This window comes from Mustelus asterias, chromosome 18 (assembly GCF_964213995.1).
Source record: "Mustelus asterias chromosome 18, sMusAst1.hap1.1, whole genome shotgun sequence".
In the NCBI taxonomy this organism is placed as follows: domain Eukaryota; kingdom Metazoa; phylum Chordata; class Chondrichthyes; order Carcharhiniformes; family Triakidae; genus Mustelus; species Mustelus asterias.
The window spans coordinates 29,812,006-29,830,726 of NC_135818.1; the positions used below are offsets into that span (position 1 = coordinate 29,812,006).

Sequence of the window (18,721 nt, forward strand, 5' to 3'; positions counted from 1 at the left end):
CTTCAGTATCTGAACTGCGGCAAACGGTACTGAACATTTTGCAATCATCAGCAAACCTCTGACCCAGTGAGAGAAGATCATTGATAAAGCATCTGAAGATGGTTGGGCTTCGGGCACTACACTGAGTAACACTGCAGTGATGTCCTGGAACTGGGTTGACTGACCTCCAACAACCACAACCATCCATCTTTGTGCTAGGTATGACTCCAACCAGTGTGCTGCCTTGACGTCAAGGGCAGTCATTCTGACATCACCTCTGGAGTTCAGCCTTTGTTCCTGTTTCAGCCAAGGCTGTAATGAGCTGAGCGACCCTGGCAGAATCCAACTGAGCATCAGTGAGCAAGTTATTGCTAAGCAAGTGCCACATGACAGCAGTATTGATGACCCCTTCCTTCACTTTATTGATGATTGAGAGTAGACTTATGGGCCAGGTTGGATATGTCCTGCTTTGTGTGTACAGGACATACTTGGGCAATTTTCCGCATTTGTCAGGTAGATGGCAGTGTTGCAGCTGTACTGCAACAGCTTGCACTAGGAGTGCAATAAGTACTGGAACAGAAGTCTTCAGTGCAGTATCCAGTGCCTTCGAACATTTCTTGATATCACATGGAGTGAATTGAATTGGCTGAAGACTGGCATCTGTGATGCTGGGGACCACAGTAAGAAGTTTAACAACACCAGGTTAAAGTCCAACAGGTTTATTTGGTAGCAAAAGCCACACAAGCTTTCGGAGCTCCAAGCCCCTTCTTCAGGTGAGTGGGAATTCTGTTCACAAACAGAGCATATAAAGACACAAATTCAATTTACATGAATAATGGTTGGAATAGAACATAGAACATAGAACAGTACAGCACAGAACAGGCCCTTCGGCCCACGATGTTGTGCCGAGCTTTATCTGAAACCAAGATCAAGCTATCCCACTCCCTATCATCCTGGTGTGCTCCATGTGCCTATCGAATAACCGCTTAAATGTTTCTAAAGTGTCTCTGACTCCACTATCACTGCAGGCAGTCCATTCCACACCCCAACCACTCTCTGCGTAAAGAACCTACCTCTGATATCCGTCCTGTATCTCCCACCACGAACCCTATAGTTATGCCCCCTTGTAATAGCTCCATCCACCCGAGGAAATAGTCTTTGAACGTTCACTCTATCTATCCCCTTCATCATTTTATACACCTCTATTAAGTCTCCCCTCAGCCTCCTCCGCTCCAGAGAGAACAGCCCTAGCTCCCTCAACCTTTCCTCATATGACCTACCCTCCAAACCAGGCAGCATCCTGGTAAATCTCCTCTGCACTCTTTCCAGCGCTTCCACATCCTTCTTATAGTGAGGTGACCAGAACTGCACACAATATTCCAAATGCAGTCTCACCAAGGTCCTGTACAGTTGCAGCATAACCCCACGGCTCTTAAACTCCAACCCCCTGTTAATAAAAGCTAACACACTATAGGCCTTCTTCACAGCTCTATCCACTTGACTGGCAACCTTTAGAGATCTGTGGATATGGACCCCAAGATCTCTCTGTTCCTCCACAGTCTTCAGAACCCTACCTTTGACCCTGTAATCCACATTTAAATTTGTCCTACCAAAATGAATCACCTCACATTTATCAGGGTTAAACTCCATTTGCCATTTTTCAGCCCAGCTTTGCATCCTATCTATGTCTCTTTGCAGCCTACAACAGCCCTCCACCTCATCCACTACTCCACCAATCTTGGTGTCATCAGCAAATTTACTGATCCACCCTTCAGCCCCCTCAAATGCGAATACTTACAACTAATCAAGTCTTTAAGAAACAAAACAGCATGAGTGGAGAGAGCATCAAGACAGGCTAAAAAGATGTGTATTGTCTCCAGACAAGACAGCCAGTAAAACTCTGTGGGGGTTACAAATAGTGGGACATGAACCCAATATCCCGGTTGAGGCCATCCTCGTGTGTGCGGAACTTGGCTATCAGTTTCTGCTCAGCGACTCTGCGCCGTCGTGTGTCGCGAAGGCCGCCTTGGAGAACGCTTACCCGAATATCAGAGGCCGAATGCCCGTGATCGCTGAAGTGCTCCCCAACAGGAAGAGAACAGTCTTGCCTGGTGATTGTCGAGCGGATATGAACACCGCTCGACAATCACCAGGCAAGACTGTTCTCTTCCTGTTGGGGAGCACTTCAGCGGTCACGGGCATTCGGCCTCTGATATTCAGGTAAGCGTTCTCCAAGGCGGCCTTCGCGACACACGACAGCGCAGAGTCGCTGAGCAGAAACTGATAGCCAAGTTCCGCACACACGAGGACGGCCTCAACCGGGATATTGGGTTCATGTCACACTATTTGTAACTCCCACAGTTGCGTGGACCTGCAGAGTTTCACTGGCTGTCTTGTCTGGAGACAATACACATCTTTTTAGCCTGTCTTGATGCTCTCCACTCATGCTGTTTTGTTTCTTAAAGACTTGATTAGTTGTAAGTATTCGCATTCCAACCATTATTCATGTAAATTGAATTTGTGTCTTTATATGCTCTGTTTGTGAACAGAATTCCCACTCACCTGAAGAAGGGGCTTGCAGCTCCGAAAGCTTGTGTGGCTTTTGCTACCAAATAAACCTGTTGGACTTTAACCTGGTGTTGTTAAACTTCTTACTGTGTTTACCCCAGTCCAACGCCGGCATCTCCACATCATGCTGGGGACCTCCAGAGGAGGCCAAGATGGATCATCCACTTGGCATCTCTGGCTGAATAAATGCTTCAACCTTGTCTTTTGCACTGAAGTACCAAACTCCCTCGCCATTGAGGATGGGGATATTTGTGGAGCTTCCTCCTCCAGTGAGTTAATTGTCCACCACCATTTACAACTGGATGTGGCAAGACTGCAGAGCTTCGACCTGATTCATTGGTTGTGGAATCACTTAGTTCTATCGCTCACTGTTTCTTGGCTTACAAGTGTTTCATTCTCTCTTTTTATAGATCTCGTCATCTTTATTTAATATATTCTCCATTCATCAGGATCTGTGCTATATATTATATTTTGGTACGTCTTTCCTATATTTTTTCTTGTCTCTTACCTGTGCATCTTTTCCGGAAAGTTCTTGTCCATTAGGGATATAAAGGATATACAGCATAGGGATATACAGCAGGATATAGATCAGTTAGAGACTTGGGCGGAGAGATGGCAGATGGAGTTTAATCCGGACAAATGTGAGGTAATGCATTTTGGAAGGTCTAATACAGATAGGAAATATACAGTAAATGGCAGAACCCTTAGGAGAATTGATAGGCAGAGGGATCTGGGTGTACAGGTATACAGGGCACTGAAAGTGGCAATGCAGGTGGAGAAGGTAGTCAAGAAGGCATGCTTGCCTTCATCGGCCGGGGTATTGAGTTTAAAAATTGGCAAGTCATGTTGCAGCTTTATAGAACCTTAGTTAGACCGCACTTGGAATATAGTGTTCAATTCTGGTTGCCACACTACCAGAAGGATGTGGAGGCTTTGGAGAGGGTACAGAAAAGATTTACCAGGATATTGCCTGGTATGGAGGGCATTAGCTATGAGGAGAGATTGGAGAAACGTGGTTTGTTCTCACTGGAGCGACGGAGGTTGAGGGGAGACCTGATAGAAGTCTACAAGATTATGAGGGGCATGGACAGAGTGGATAGTCAGAAGCTTTTTCCCAGGGTGGAAGTGTCAATTACTAGGGGGCATAGGTTTAAGGTGCTCGGGGCAAGTTTTAAAAGAGATGGACGAGGCAGATTTTTTACACAGTGGTGGGTGCCTGGAACTCGTTGCCGGGGGAGGTAGTGGAAGCGGATACGGTAGTGACTTTTAAGGGGCGTCTTGACAAGTACATGAATGAGATGGGAATAGAGGGATATGGTCCTCGGAAGCGTAGGGAGTTTTAGTTAAGTCAGGCAGCATGGTCGGTGCAGGCTTGGAGGGCCGAAGGGCCTGTTCCTGTGCTGTAATTTTCTTTGTTCTTTGTAAACTGATTCTGCATCACACTATGTTTTATGAACACCTCCCAATGACCTTCTGTCATTTTACCCTTAGTAGTTGTTCAATTGCTAGTTTACTAGCAAACTGTCCCCTTGTGGACAGTCTCTTTCATTTCATTAAAGTCAACTTTACCTATATCGAGAACTTTAAATAGCTGTTTCACTTCTCTGCCTTTCAAATGCTACATTGATCTTGATTGCAACTTGATAAATGTTAATGCTATGTTAGGATGTTAATTAAATCTGGCTCATTAGGTAAAACAAGTTAATATTGCCAGTCCCTTGCTCTAGGATATCTTAATGCAGAGCACTATGCTGAGCACACAATAAATTCACAGCTTGACATGCAATAATCTGATTATCCAAATTCACATGAAAACATAAAATTCCACATGAAAACCACTTGGCCGTTCACACATACAAATCATCCCCTCAAAAAGGAGGAGCTATATGGACGTCTATATGGACTTTAGTAAAGCGTTTGACAAAGTCCCTCATGGTAGGTTGGTGCAAAAAGTTGGATCTCATGGGATAAAGGGGGAGGTGGCTAGACGGGTGGAGAACTGGCTTGGTCACAGAAGACAGAGGGTGGTAGTGGAAGGGTCTTTTTCCGGCTGGATGCCTGTGACTAGTGGTGTTCCGCAGGGCTCTGTATTGGGACCTCTGCTGTTCGTGATTTATATAAACGATCTGGAAGAAGGTGTAACTGGGGTGATCAGTAAGTTTGCGGACGACACAAAAATGGCTGGACTTGCAGATAGCGAAGAACATTGTCAGAGGCTACAGAAGGATATAGATAGGCTGGAAATTTGGGCAAAGAAATGGCAGATGGAGTTCAATCCAGATCAATGCGAAGTGATGCATTTTGGTAGAACTAACGTAGGGGGAGCTATACGATAAATGGCAGAACCATAAAGGGTGTAGATACGCAGAGGGACCTGGGTGTGCAAGTCCACAGATCCTTGAAGGTGACATCACAGGTGGAGAAGGTAGTGAATAAGGCATATGGCATGCTTGACTTTATAGGACGGGGCATAGAGTATAAAGGTTGGGGTCTGTATAGAACGTTGGTTCGGCCGCATTTGGAATACTGCGCCCAGTTCTGGTCGCCACACTACCGGAAAGACGTGGAGGCTTTAGAGAGAGTGCAGAGGAGGTTTACCAGGATGTTGCCTGGTATGGAAGGGCTTAGTTATGAGGAGAGATTGGGTAAACTCGGGTTGTTCTCACTGGAAAGACGGAGGATGAGGGGTGACCTAATAGAGGTGTATAAAATTATGAAAGGCATAGATAGGGTGAACGGTGGGAAGCTTTTTCCCAGATCGGTGGTGACGTTCACGAGGGGTCATAGGTTCAAGGTGGTGGTGGTGGTGGTGGTGGTGGTGGTGGGGGGGGGGGGGGGGGGTTTAAGGTTTAACACGGATATCAGAAGGACGTATTTTACACAGAGGGTGGTGGGGGCCTGGAATGCGCTGCCGAGCAAGGTGGTGGAGGCGGACACACTGGGAATGTTTAAGACTTATCTAGATAGCCACATGAACGGAGTGGGAATGGAGAGATACAAAAGAATGGTCTAGTTTGGACCAGGGAGCGGCGTGGGCTTGGAGGGCCGAAGGGCCTGTTCCTGTGCTGTATTGTTCTTTGTTCAAAGAGGAGAGATGATGTGTAAAAGAAAAAAATTCCATAAAATACTCAAAAGGAAATACTTACAATTGGCCATCTTTCCGTGTGTAAAAAGTGACCGATTTGATAGTTGCAACCACGACCACCATGCACAAGGTGACTGGCACAAAGAGCATGATTACGTGTTTGGCCCCATATTTAAGAGTCAGCTCCTCCTCGTCCCCTTCCTCCTCCTCCTGGGCCTGCCGCGTGGCACTCTGAGATTGACCATTGCTCTCCTGACAAGGTTCTTCATCACTCAGCCTCCTGCGAGCAAGATCGGACTGTGAAAAGATTTTTGAAGGTTGGGGTTGGAAAAAATTGTAACCATGAAAAGAAACTAGTTAACAAAAGACAAGACAATATCTGAGTCACAATGTTAGTGTGGAGTATTGGAGAGGTGGGTGGCTGGGAGGGCAGGACAGAAAAGGAGGAGAGGTAAAGATGCAAGAGGGAGGGAAGAAAGGTTTCATGCAGTCTGGATGAGCAGAACGACAGCTCCAGCTCTGAATTTGTCATGCTGTGGCTGGTCAGTCTGAATACTTCTACTACTGAACACATTCCTTAATAGGTAGGGTGCAAAGATAGCAAAACAACCATCACAAACACTGGCTTCAGGAACTAAATTGTTAATTAACTATCATAATAAGATTGAATTCGTAGTGAGATCAGAAGCTTCAAGAGATACCTCCGCCATCTTGTTCTTTACTAGAATCCAGTTCTACAACAGTTAAGCAATCCAAGACGGAAGTTTCTCAAGACTAAAAATTGTTGTGCAATCTTACACCTCAATGATTAACAATGTATAGCACTGACAGGAAGTATTTTCCACTTCAGCTGGACTTTGTACTTGAAATTCTTCTGTCAGAAACAAGGTCACAGGAATTTTATGGAAAGGACCAGAACAAAAGTTTGAACTAAAAGACTTGTCTATAGAAAATGTGGCATTTTTTCCCCCAATTTAGTATCACAATCCGACTGTTAAGCAAAAGCTGCTGAGGAAAGCTCAGTTTTTTAACCAGACAGTGGGGCCGGAACTTTACTGCTTTGCCTGTCCTGGCTCGCAGAACAGAAATCTGCATTGGCCTCAGGTGGGATTTTACAATCTCACCATGTGAGGTCGTAAAATCCCCCCCTGGATGTTAAAAGTTCAGTAAACCCTTAGCTTAATGACCACAAGGAAAATCATTTAAGCACGCCTGGGTCACTGAACACAAAATCTCTCCTTTACAAAGTATCTGAAATCACAAAACTAACTTCCTCTTCAAGTAACACTATAACCACCAATAGTGAACAGCAAGGGTAGCAAGTTCATTTGAGGTATTAGAGATGGTCATCCCTGCCATTTTGAGAATTGCCCGAAGCTCAGGGTTATAAGCTGTGGTCAACAGTGGATCCAGAAAATTTTCATTGTGATGGCAAAAGTGGAACTTAAAGACAACAGATGTTTTAGGCGGAAAATCCTTCAGGAAGAGGATTTGTGCTTCTTTGAAGCAAACATGAAAGCAACAATGAGTGATCACCTCCTGTATTCTGTTCCTTAATCATATTGTTCACTGAAGTTGGAAAATGGGAGGCTCTTATGAGCAACTGAAGGGGAAAGTGGAGGACCACAGGGTGTGGAGAAATGAGAAGAGCATCTGTTCTTGGGCATTAGATACAATAATGGAAGCTGTAGCATTTTCAAAACTAGTTAAAACAAGAATGTCCCCGTTCTGCCAATGGAACAACTTTAGTTTCTGACAACTACAAACTAGTCACCTCTTGAATAATAGTACAATTCATTTATTAATCTAGACATACAACTGATCTCTCCAAGAAACTGGTAACATTTTCCAACAAATATCTTGCTAGAAAATTTAGCTAATTATGGTGTTTGACCTAAATGTTGATAAGCTGTCTTGAAGAAAGTTAAGTAGACTTATTCAGAGATTCAGCTCTGACCCTCTGCTTTAACCATCCTATGATTCTACATTTTTTGCAATTTTAGAAACATAGAAATAGAAAATAGTAGGTCATTTGGTCTTTTAACATCATGGCTGATCTTCAATGCCAATGCCATGCTCCTGCGTCCTAACCATATCATTCACGCCTTTTAAGTCTAGAGATCTATTTTTCGGAAATATGCTCAGTGACTTGGCCTTTACAGCATTCTGTGGTAGAGAACTCCACAAAGAGTTCATTAGCCTTTGAGTGAAGTTTCTTCTCATATCAGTCTTAAATGGATACCCTGTATCTTGAAACTGTGACCCCCTTATTCTAGACACCTAGCCAAAGGAAACAAATTCCCTGCATCCATTCTAACCAGGCATATCAGAATTTTGTACGTTTCAAGGAGATCCTCTCTTTCTTCTAAATTCCAGTGAATATAGAAAGTGAATATATAGTGAATAGTCAGTCCAAAGATGTGCGGGTTAGGTTGATTGGCCATGCTAAAATTGCCCTTAGTGTCTTGAGTTGTGTAGGATAGAGGGATTAGTGGGCAAAATATGTGGGGGTAGGGCCTGGGTGGGATTGTGGTCAGTGCAGACTCGATGGGCCGAAAGGCCTCTTTCTGTGCTGTTGATTCTATGATGATGATTCTATGATAAGTATGTACCTGTTAGGCAGGGAGGAAGTGGTCGAGCGAGGGAACCGTGGTTTACTAAAGAAGTTGAATCTCTTGTGAAGAGGAAGGAGACTTATGTAAAAATGAGACATGAAGGCTCAGTTAGGGTGCTTGAGAGTTACAAGTTAGCCAGGAAGGACCTGAAGAGAGAGTTAAGAACAGCCAGGAGGGGACATGAGAAGTCTTTGGCAGGTAGGATCAAGGAAAACCCTAAAGCTTTCTATAGGTATGTCAGGAATAAAAGAATGATTAGGGTAAGATTAGGGCCAGTCAAGGACAGTAGTGGGAAGTTGTGCGTGGAGTCTGAAGAGATAGGAGAGGCGCTAAATTAATATTTTTCATCAGTATTCACACAGGAAAAAGACAATGTTGTCGAAGAGAATACTGAGATACAGGCTATTAGACTAGACGGGATTGAGGTTCATAAGGAGGAGGTGTTAGCAATTCTGGCAAGTGTGAAAATAGATAAGTCCCCTGGGCCGGATGGGATTTATCCTAGGATTCTCTGGGAAGCTAGGGAGGAGATCCAAAGATGTGCGGGTTAGGTTGATTGGCCAGGTTTAAAAAATTGCCCCTTAGAGTCCTGGGATGCGTAGGTTAGAGGGATTAGTGGGTAAAATATGTGGGGGTAGGGCCTGGGTGGGATTGTGGTCGGTGCAGACTCGATGGGCCGAATGGCCTCCTTCTGCACTGTAGGGTTTCTATGATTCTATGATGATCTATGAGATATCAAAGCCAAAGGCTCTGCACTTTATGTCATCATTGTCTACAGGAATAGTGCCAGAAGACTGGAGGATAGCAAATGTTGTCCCCTTGTTCAAGAAGGGGAGTAGAGACAACCCTGGTAATGATAGACCAGTGAGCCTTACTTCTGTTGTGGGCAAAGTTTTGGAAAGGATTATAAGAGATAGGATTTATAACCACCGAGAAAGGAATAATTTGATTAGGGATAGTCAATACGGTTTTGTGAAAGGTAGGTCATGCCTCACAAACCTTATTGAGTTCTTTGAGAAGGTGACCAAAGAGGTGGATGAGGGTAAAGCAGTTGATGTGGTGTATATGGATTTCAGTAAAGTGTTTGATAAGGTTCCCCATGGTAGGCTATTGCAGAAAATACAGAGGCATGGGATTGAGGGTGGTTTTGCGGTTTGGATCAGAAATTGGCTAGCTGTAAGAAAACAGAGGGTGGTGGTTGATGGGAAATGTTCATCCTGGAGTTCAGTTACTAGTGGTGTACCACAAGGATGTGTTTTGGAGCCACTGCTGTTTGTCATTTTTATAAATGACCTGGATAAGGGCGTAGAAGGCTGGGTTAGTAAATTTGCGGATGACACTAAAGTCGGTGGAGTTGTGGACAGTGCGAAAGGATGTTACAGGTTACAGAGGGACATAGATAAGCTGCAGAGCTGAGCTGAGAGGTGGCAAATGGAGTTTAATGTGGAAAAGTGTGAGGTCATTCACTTTGGAAGGAGTAACAAGAATACAGAGTACTGGGCTAATGGTAAGTTACTTGGTAGTGTGGATGAGCAGAGAGATCTCTGTGTCCATGTGCATAGATCCCTGAAAGTTGGCACCCAGGTTGATAGGGTTGTTAAGAAGGCATACGGTGTGTTAGCTTTTATTGGTAGAGGGACTAAGTTTCGGAGCCACGAGGTCATGTTGTAGCTGTACAAAACTCTGGTGCGGCTGCACTTGGAATATTGCGTACGGTTCTGGTCACCGCATTATAGGAAGGATGTGGAAGCATTGGAAAGGGTGCAGAGGAGATTTACCAGGATGTTGCCTGGTATAGTGGGAAGGTCTTATGAGGAAAGGCTGAGTGACTTGAGGCTGTTTTCGTTAGAGAGAAGGTTAAGAGGTGACTTAATAGAGGCATACAAGATGATCAGAGGATTAGATAGGGTGGACAGTGAGAGCCTTTTTCCTCGGATGGTGTTGGCTAGCACGAGGGGACATAGCTTTAAATTGAGGGGTGATAGATATAGGACAGATGTCAGAGGTAGGTTCTTTACTCAGAGTAGTAAGGGCGTGGAATGAATGACCTGCCTGCAACAGTAGTGGACTCGTCAACATTAAGGGTATTTAAAGGGTTATTGGATAAACATATGGATGATATTGGAATAGTGTACGTTAGATGGGCTTTAGATTGGTCGGCGCAACATTGAGGGCCGAAGGGCCTGTACTGCGCTGTAATGTTCTATGTTCTATCTCCTCTGGCAGCACGTTCCAGACACCCACCACTCTGTGAAAAACTTCCCCTGCACATCTCCTTTAAACTTTCCCCCTCTCAACCTGAACCTGTTCCCCCTTGTAATTGACACTCCCACCCTGGAAAAAGGCTTCTGACTATCCACACTGTTTATGCCTCTCAATTTTGTAGACCTCTATCAGGTCTCCCCTCAACCTCTGTCTTTCCAGTGAAAATAATCCTAGTTTATTCAACTTCTCTTCACAGCCAATACCCTTGCGAACGTTCTTTGCACACTCTCCAAAGCTTCCACATCCTTCTGGTAGTGTGGTGACCAGAATTGCACGCAATACTCCAAATGTGGCCCACCAAGGTTTTACATAGCTGTAACGTGATTTCCCCAACTCTTGTACTCAATGCCCCAGCTGATGAAGGCAAGCATGCCATATGCTTTTTTAATCACCTTGACCACCCATGTTGCCACTTTTAGGGAACTGTGGACCTGCACACCCAGATCCCTCTGTACCTTAACGTTCCTAAGGCTTCTGCCATTTACAGTATAACTCGCAGCTAAATTTGATCCTCCAAAATGCATCACCTCACAATTAAACGCCATCAGGCATTTCTGTGCCCAAGTCTCCAACCTATCTATATCCTGTTGTATCCTCTGACAATCCCTGGCACTATCAGCAACTCCACCAATCTTTGTCATCCACAAACTTACTATTCAGTCCACCCACATTTTCTTCCAGATCATTTATATCTATTACAAACAACAGAAGTCCCAGCACCGATCCCTCCGGAACACCAATGGCTACAGATCTCCATTTTGAAAATCACCCTTCCACCGCTACGCTCTGCCTCCTATAGCCAAGCCAAACCATAGGCCTAGTCAACTCAATCATACAACAATCCTGCCATCCCGGGAATCATTCTAGTGAACCTACACTGCACTCCCACTATGGCAAGTATATCATCTTAGATAAGGAGACAGAAACTGCACACAATATTCCATGGATGGTCTCACCAAGGCCCTGTACAGCTACAATAAGATATCCCTGCTCTTATATTAAAGTCTTCTTGCAATTAAGGCCAACATGCCATTTACCTTTGTGTGTTTGCTGTGCCTGCATGCTTGCCTTCAGTGATTGATGCACAAGGAAACCCAGGTCCCTTTATACATCTACACTTCCCAATCTATCACCATTTAAATTATACTCTGCTTTCCTACTCAACACTATCCACATAATAATGCATCTGCCATGTATTTGCTCACTCCAGTCCCACCAAGTTTCATGCCATCAGTAAACTTGGAAATATTGCATTTGGCTCCCTCATCATTGGAACTGCAAGCAGAAGCAGGCCATTCGGCCTTTCAAGCCTGCTCTGCCATTCATTATTATGGCTGATCATCAAATTCAATATCCTGACCCCCATCCTTTCCCCCATATCCCTTGATCCCTTTTAATCCCAAAAGCTATATCGAATTTCTTGAAATCAGACAACGTTTGGGTCCCAACTACACTGTGGTAGTGAATTCCACACATTCACCACTCTCTGGGTGAAGAAATTTCTCCTCAGCTCAGTTTTAAAAGGTTTACCTCTTATCCTCAAACCGTGACCCCTAGTTCTGGACTCCCCCACTCAGGAACATTCTTCCTGAATCCACCCAGTCAAACCCTGTTAGAATTCCATAAATTTCAATGCGACTCCCTTCACTTCTGAACTCCAGTGAAAATAATCCTAACTGACTGAATCTCTCCTCATATGACTGAGATCCAGGAATCAGCCTTGGTAAACCTTCACTTTACTCCCTCAACAGCAAGGACATCCTTCCTCAGATAACACCAAAACTGCACACAATACTCCAGGTGTGGCCTCACCAACACCCTGTACAATTGTGAGTAAAACATTCTTATCCTCAAATCCTCTCGCTATGAAGGCCAACATACCATTTGCCTTCTTTACTGCCTGCTGTACCTGCGCACTCACTTTCAGCGACTTATGCATTAGGGCACCAAGGTCTCGCAGAGTATCCACCTCTCTCAATTTACACCCATTCAAGTAAAAATGTCTCCCTATTATTGTTACCAAAGTGGGTAACCTCACATTTACCCAGATGATACTGCATCTGCCATGCTCAAGCCTGTCCAAATCATGTTGAAACATCTCTGCACGCTCCTCACAGCTCACTTTCCCAACTTTGTATCATCTGGAGATAATACATTTAGTCCCCTCTTCCAAATCATTAATATATAATGTGAACAGTTGGGATTCTAGCATAGATCCCTGCAATACCCCACTAGCCACTGCCTGCCAATCAGAAAGAAACTCATTTATGCTAACTCTTTGCTTCTTATCTGCTGACCAGCTTTCCATCCATCTCAAGACATTACCGGCAATCCCATGCACTTTAAGTTTACTGTTATGTGAGACCTTATCGAATGCCTTCTGAAAGTCTAAATAAACCACATCCACTGGTTTTCCTCAGTCAACTCTACTAGATACATCCTCAAAAAATTCCAATAGATTCGTCAAGCATTCTTCCCTCTTTGTAAATCCATGCTGAGTTTGTCTGATTATACCGCTGCTTTCCAAATGCAGAGTTATGAAATCCTTGATAACGGATTCTCGCAACTTTTCAAGTATTAGGCTCACTGGTCCATAGTTCCCCGTTTTCTCTATCGTGCTTTTTGAATAGCTGGCTTCTTTACTGCCTGCTGTACCTGCACACTCGCTTTCTTTGTAACAAATGCAATCTTTGTATCCTCACTGACTACAGGGGAGGAAGGGGCTAAGAGCTCCGAAAGCTTGTGTGGCTTTTGCTACCAAATAAACCTGTTGGACTTTAACCTGGTGTTGTTAAACTTCTTACAGGGGAGGTCCCAGAGGATTGGAGAATAGCCAATGTTGTTCCTTTGTTTAACAAGGGTAGCAAGAATAATCCAGGTAATTACAGGCCGATGAGCTTACATCAGTGGTAGGGAAATTATTGGAGAGGATTCTTCGAGACAGGATTTATTCCCACTTGGAAATAAGTGGACACATTAGTGAGAGGCAACATGGTTTTGTGAAGGGGAGGTCGTGTCTCACGAACTTGGTTGAGTTTTTCGAGGAAATTACGAAGATGATTGATGAGGGTAGGGCAGTGGATGTTGTCTACATGGACTTCAGTGAGGCCTTTGACAAGGTCCCTCATGGCAGACTGGTGCCGAAGGTGAAGTCGCATGGGATCAGAGGTGAGCTGGCAAGGTGGATACAAAACTGGCTCGGTCAAAGAAGACAGAGTAGCAGTGGAAGGGTGCGTTTCTGAATGGAGGGCTGTGACAAGTGGCATTCCTCAGGGATCAGTGCTGGCACCGTTGCTGTTTGTAATATATATATATATTTTATTTATATATATAAGTAAATGATTTGGAGGAAAATGTAACTGCTTTGATAAGTAAGTTTGCGGATGACACAAAGGTTGGTGGATTTGTGGATAGCGATGAGGACCATCAGAGGATACAGCAGGATATAGATCAGTTGGAGACTTGGGCAGAGAGATGACAAATGGAGTTTAATCCGGACAAATGTGAGGTAATGCATTTTGGAAGGTCTAATACGGATATGAAATATACAGTAAATGGCAGAACCCTTGAGTATTGATAGGCAAAGGGATCTGGGTGTACAGGTACACAGGGCACTGAAAGTGGCAATGCAGGTGGAGAAGGTAGTCAAGAAGGCATACGGCATGCTTGCCTTCATCAGCTGGGGCATTGAGTTTAAAAATTGGCAAGTCATGTTGCAGCTTTATAGAACCTTAGTTAGGCCACACTTGGAATATAGTGTTCAATTCTGGTCGCCACACTACCAGAAGGATGTGGAGGCTTTGGAGAGGGTACAGAAAAGATTTACCAGGATGTTGCCTGGTATGGAGGGCATCAGCTATGAGAAAAGGTTGGAGAAACTTGGTTTGTTCTCACTGGAACGACGGAGATTGAGGGGAGAACTGATAGAAGTCTACAAGATTATGAGAGGCACGGACAGAGTGGATAGTCAGAAGCTTTTTCCCAAGGTGGAAGAGTCAATTACTAGGGGGCACAGGTTTAAGATGCGAGGGGCAAGGTTTAAAGGAGATGTACGAGGCAGACTTTTACACAGAGACTAGTGGGTGCCTGGGGGAGGTAGTGGAAGTGGATATGGTAGTGACTTTTAAGGGGCGTCTTGATAAATACATGAATAGGATGGGAATAGAGGGATATGGTCCCCGGAAGGGTAGGGGGTTTTAGTTCAGTCGGCCAGCATGGTCGGTGCAGGGTTGGAGGGCCGAAGGGCCTGTTCCTGTGCTGTAATTTTCTTCGTTCTTACATTAGCTACCTTTCAATCTGTAGGAACCAGTCCAGAGTCCAAAGAATTTTGGAAAATAACCAATGGATCTACTATTTCCAGGGCCACTTTCTTGAGTACTCTGGAATGAAAATTATCAGACCCTAGAAGGACAACAGCAGCAGATGAACGGGAACACCACTGTTTGCATGTTCCCCTCCAAGCCATCCTGACTTGGAACTATACCATCATTCCTTCACTGGGTCAAAAACCTGGAACTCCCACCCTAACACTGCATGGACTGCAGTGGCTCAAGAATACAGCATTAATTTGATTGTAAATAGCTGATGCTCAAGTACTGATCACTGCAAAACCGCACTAGGCACAACATGCCTAGTGTACATATTATAGAGGTGGTGCTGGAAGTCTTAAAGTGCATCAAGGTAGATAAATCCCCGGGACCTGATGAAGTGTATCACAGGACATTGTGGGAGGCTAGGGAGGAAATTGCGGGCCCCCTAGCCGAGATATTTGAATCATCGATAGTCACGGGTGAAGTGTCTGAAGATGGGAGTGTGGCAAATGTTGTGCTTTTGTTTAAAAAGGGCTGCAGGGAAAAGCCTGGGAACTACAGGCCGGTGAACCTCACATCCGTGGTGGGTAAGTTGTTGGAGGGTATTTTGAGAGACAGGATCTACAATCATTTAGAGATGCAAGGACTGATTAGGGACAGTCAGCATGGCTTTGAGTGGAAAATCATGTCTCACAAATTTGATTGAGTTTTTTGAAGGGTTAACCAAGAAGGTAGATGAGGGCAGTGCAGTTGATGTTGTCTACATGGACTTTAGCAAGGCTTTTGACAAGGTACCGCATGGTACGTTGTTGCACAAGGTTAAATCTCACAGGATCCAGGGTGAGGTAGCTAAATGGATACAAAACTGGCTTGACGACAGAAGTGGTTGTACAGGGCTGTTTTTCAAACTGGAGGCCTGTGACCAGCGGTGTGCCTCAGGGATCAGTGCTGGGTCCACGGTTATTTGTCATTTATATTAATGATTTGGATGAGAATATAGGAGGCATAGTTAGTAAGTTTGCAGCTGACACCAAGATTGGTAACATAGTGGACAGTGAAGGTTATCTCGGACTGCAACGGGATCTTGATCAATTGGGCCAGTGGGCTGACAAATGACAGATGGAGTTTAAATGCGAGGTGATGTATTTTGGTAGATTGAACCAGGGCAGGATTTACTCAGTTAATGGTAGGGCGTTGAGGAGAGTTACAGAGCAAAGAAATCTAGGGGTACAGGTTCATAGCTCCTGGAAAGTGGAGTCACAGGTGGACAGAGTGGTGAAGAAGGCATTCAGCATGCTTGGTTTCATTGGTCAGAACATTGAATACAGGAGTTGGGACATCTTGTTGAAGTTGTACAAGACATTGGTAAGGCCACACTTGGAATACTGTGTACAGTTCTGGTCACCCTATTATAGAAAAAATATTATTAAACTAGAAAAAGGGCAGAAAAGATTTACTAGAATGCTACCAGGACTTTATGGTTTGAGTTATGAGAGGCTGGATAGACTGGAACTTTTTTCTGTGGAGCGTAGAAGGCTGAGGGGTGATCTTATTGATGTCTATAAAATAATGAGGGGCACAGATCAGCTAGAAAGTCAATATCTTTTCCCAAAGGTAGGGGAGTCTAAAACTAGAGGGCATTGGTTTCAGGTGAGAAGGGAGAGATACAAAAGGGTCCAGAGGGGCAAATTTTCACACAGAGGCTGGTGAGTGTCTGGAACAAGCTGCCAGAGGTAGTAGAGGCGGGTACAATTTTGTCTTTTAAAAAGCATTTAGACAGTTACATGAGTAATTTGGGTATAGAGGGATATGGACCAAATGCAGGCAATTAGGAGTAGCTTAGGGCCTTAAAAAGGGGGCAGCATGGACAAGTTGGGCCGAAGGGCCTGTTTCCATGCTGAAAACCTCTGACTCTAATCTTCAATCCAAGCTAATATCCCTCAATTCCATAATTGCTAATTTAATGGAATAGGCTCGATTTTGGCCCTTTATAGAATATTTCACTACATTACACTGGAAAAGTTCTTGAAGATTTTCTTTTCATAAATCAATGTTGACTATTATTAGGTCCCTAAATAATGGATTCTAGCATTTTTCTTACTTTTGGTGTTAGTCCAACTGGCCCCTAGTTTTCTCTCTTCCATTTTGTAACTGGGATTCACTTTAGGTTTTATTTCTTCTCCCCCGCCCCCATGAATCCCATTTAACAGCAGCTAGATTTCACAACATAAAGGCTTTTAAAGTTCAAAGTCTCCTTGGGAATGCAATTCAAGTTGTCCTTGAGCGGGCTTAATGAACATCGGCAGGGGTTACATTTCATTCTCATTAAAAGAGGAATATTACAGGAACTTTTAACCAAGTTAGCTGACAAGCTACATCTTTGTGTGTGCAGATGCCATCAATTCGTTAAGTTTCTCCCAGCCTCCAAGGCGATTCAAGGGTTTGAAAGAGGCATTTATAATGTAGAAAACAAATATATAGAAGCATAGAAAATAGGTGCAGGAAGAGGCCATTTGGCCCTTCAATCCTGCACCACCAATCAATATGAACATGATTGATCATGCACTTTCAGTATCCCACTCCTGCTTTCTTTCCATACTGATAGCCAGGTTCCGCACACACAAGGACGGCCTCAACCGGGATATTGGGTTTATGTCACACTATTTCACATAAATATTTCTGCTTTTTTCCTCCTGAGTCTTTATCATGCGATCCTAGAATCAGAATTTATGTCACACTATTTGTAACTCCCACAGTTGCGTGGACCTGCAGAGTTTCACTGGCTGTCTTGTCTGGAGACAATACACATCTTTTTAGCCTGTCTTGATGCTCTCTCCACTCCCATTGTTTTGTTTCTTAAAGACTGGATTAGTTGTAAGTATTCGCATTCCAACCATTATTCATGTAAATTGAGTCTGTGTCTTATAAGTTCTGTTTGTGAACAGAATTCCCACTCACCTGAAGAAGGGGCTCAGAGCCTCGAAAGCTTGTGTGGCTTTTGCTACCAAATAAACCTGTTGGACTTTAACCTGGTGTTGTTAAACTTCTTACTGTGTTCTTTCCATACCCCTTGATCCCTTTAGTCACAAGAGCCACGTCCAGCTCCCTTTTGCACAGATCTAATGAACTGACCGCGACAGCTTTCTGTGGTAGAGAACACCACAGGTTCACAACTCTGAGTGAAGAGATTCTTCCTCATCAGTCCTGAATGGCTTGCCACTTATTCTTAGACTGTGACCACGAGTTCTGAACTTCCAACATTGGGAACATTCTTCCTGCATCTCGCCTGTCAAGTCACATCAGGATTTTGTATGATTCTATGAGATTCCCCTCTCACTTTTCTAAATTCCATTGAGTACAAGCCCAGTCAATACAGTCTCTCTTCATACGTCAGTCCTGCCATTCCAGGAATCAGTCTGGTGGACCTTGGCTGGACTCCCTCAACAGCAAGAATATCCGTCCTCAGACTCAGACCAAAACTGCACACAATACTCGAGGTGTGGCCTCACCAAGGCCCTGTATAACTGCAGCAAGACATCCTTACTCCTATACTCAAATCCTCTTGCTATGAAGGCCAGCATGCCATTAGCTTTCCTCACTGTCTGTTGTATCTGCATGCCAACCTTCAGCGACTGTTCCACTATGACCCCCAGGTCACATTGAACTTCCCCCTTTCCTAAATTGCCACCATTCAGATAATCTTCCTTCCTGTTTTTGCCAAAGTGGATAACCTTATATTTATCCACATAATTTGCCAAGTATTTGCCCACTTAGCCAGCCTGTCCAAGTCACCCTGCAGCCTGTTAGCATCCTCCTCACAGCACACACTGCCACCCAGCTTAGTGGCATCTGCAAATTTGGAGATATCGCATTCAAGCCCTTCGTCCAAATCATTAATG

At 44.3% G+C, this 18,721-nt stretch overlaps 1 protein-coding gene across 4 annotated transcripts in view; it reads right to left on the reverse strand.

Moving 5' to 3' along the window:
- psen1 (presenilin 1) overlaps window positions 1-18,721 on the reverse strand; it is a 109,335-nt gene that overhangs the window by 80,972 nt on the left and 9,642 nt on the right. For all 4 annotated transcript variants that reach the window (XM_078233669.1, XM_078233667.1, XM_078233668.1 and 1 more), the window contains exon 3: window positions 5,694-5,929. In XM_078233669.1, the coding sequence (XP_078089795.1) occupies window positions 5,694-5,929 (236 nt within the window). The remainder of the gene's footprint in view (window positions 1-5,693; window positions 5,930-18,721) is intronic.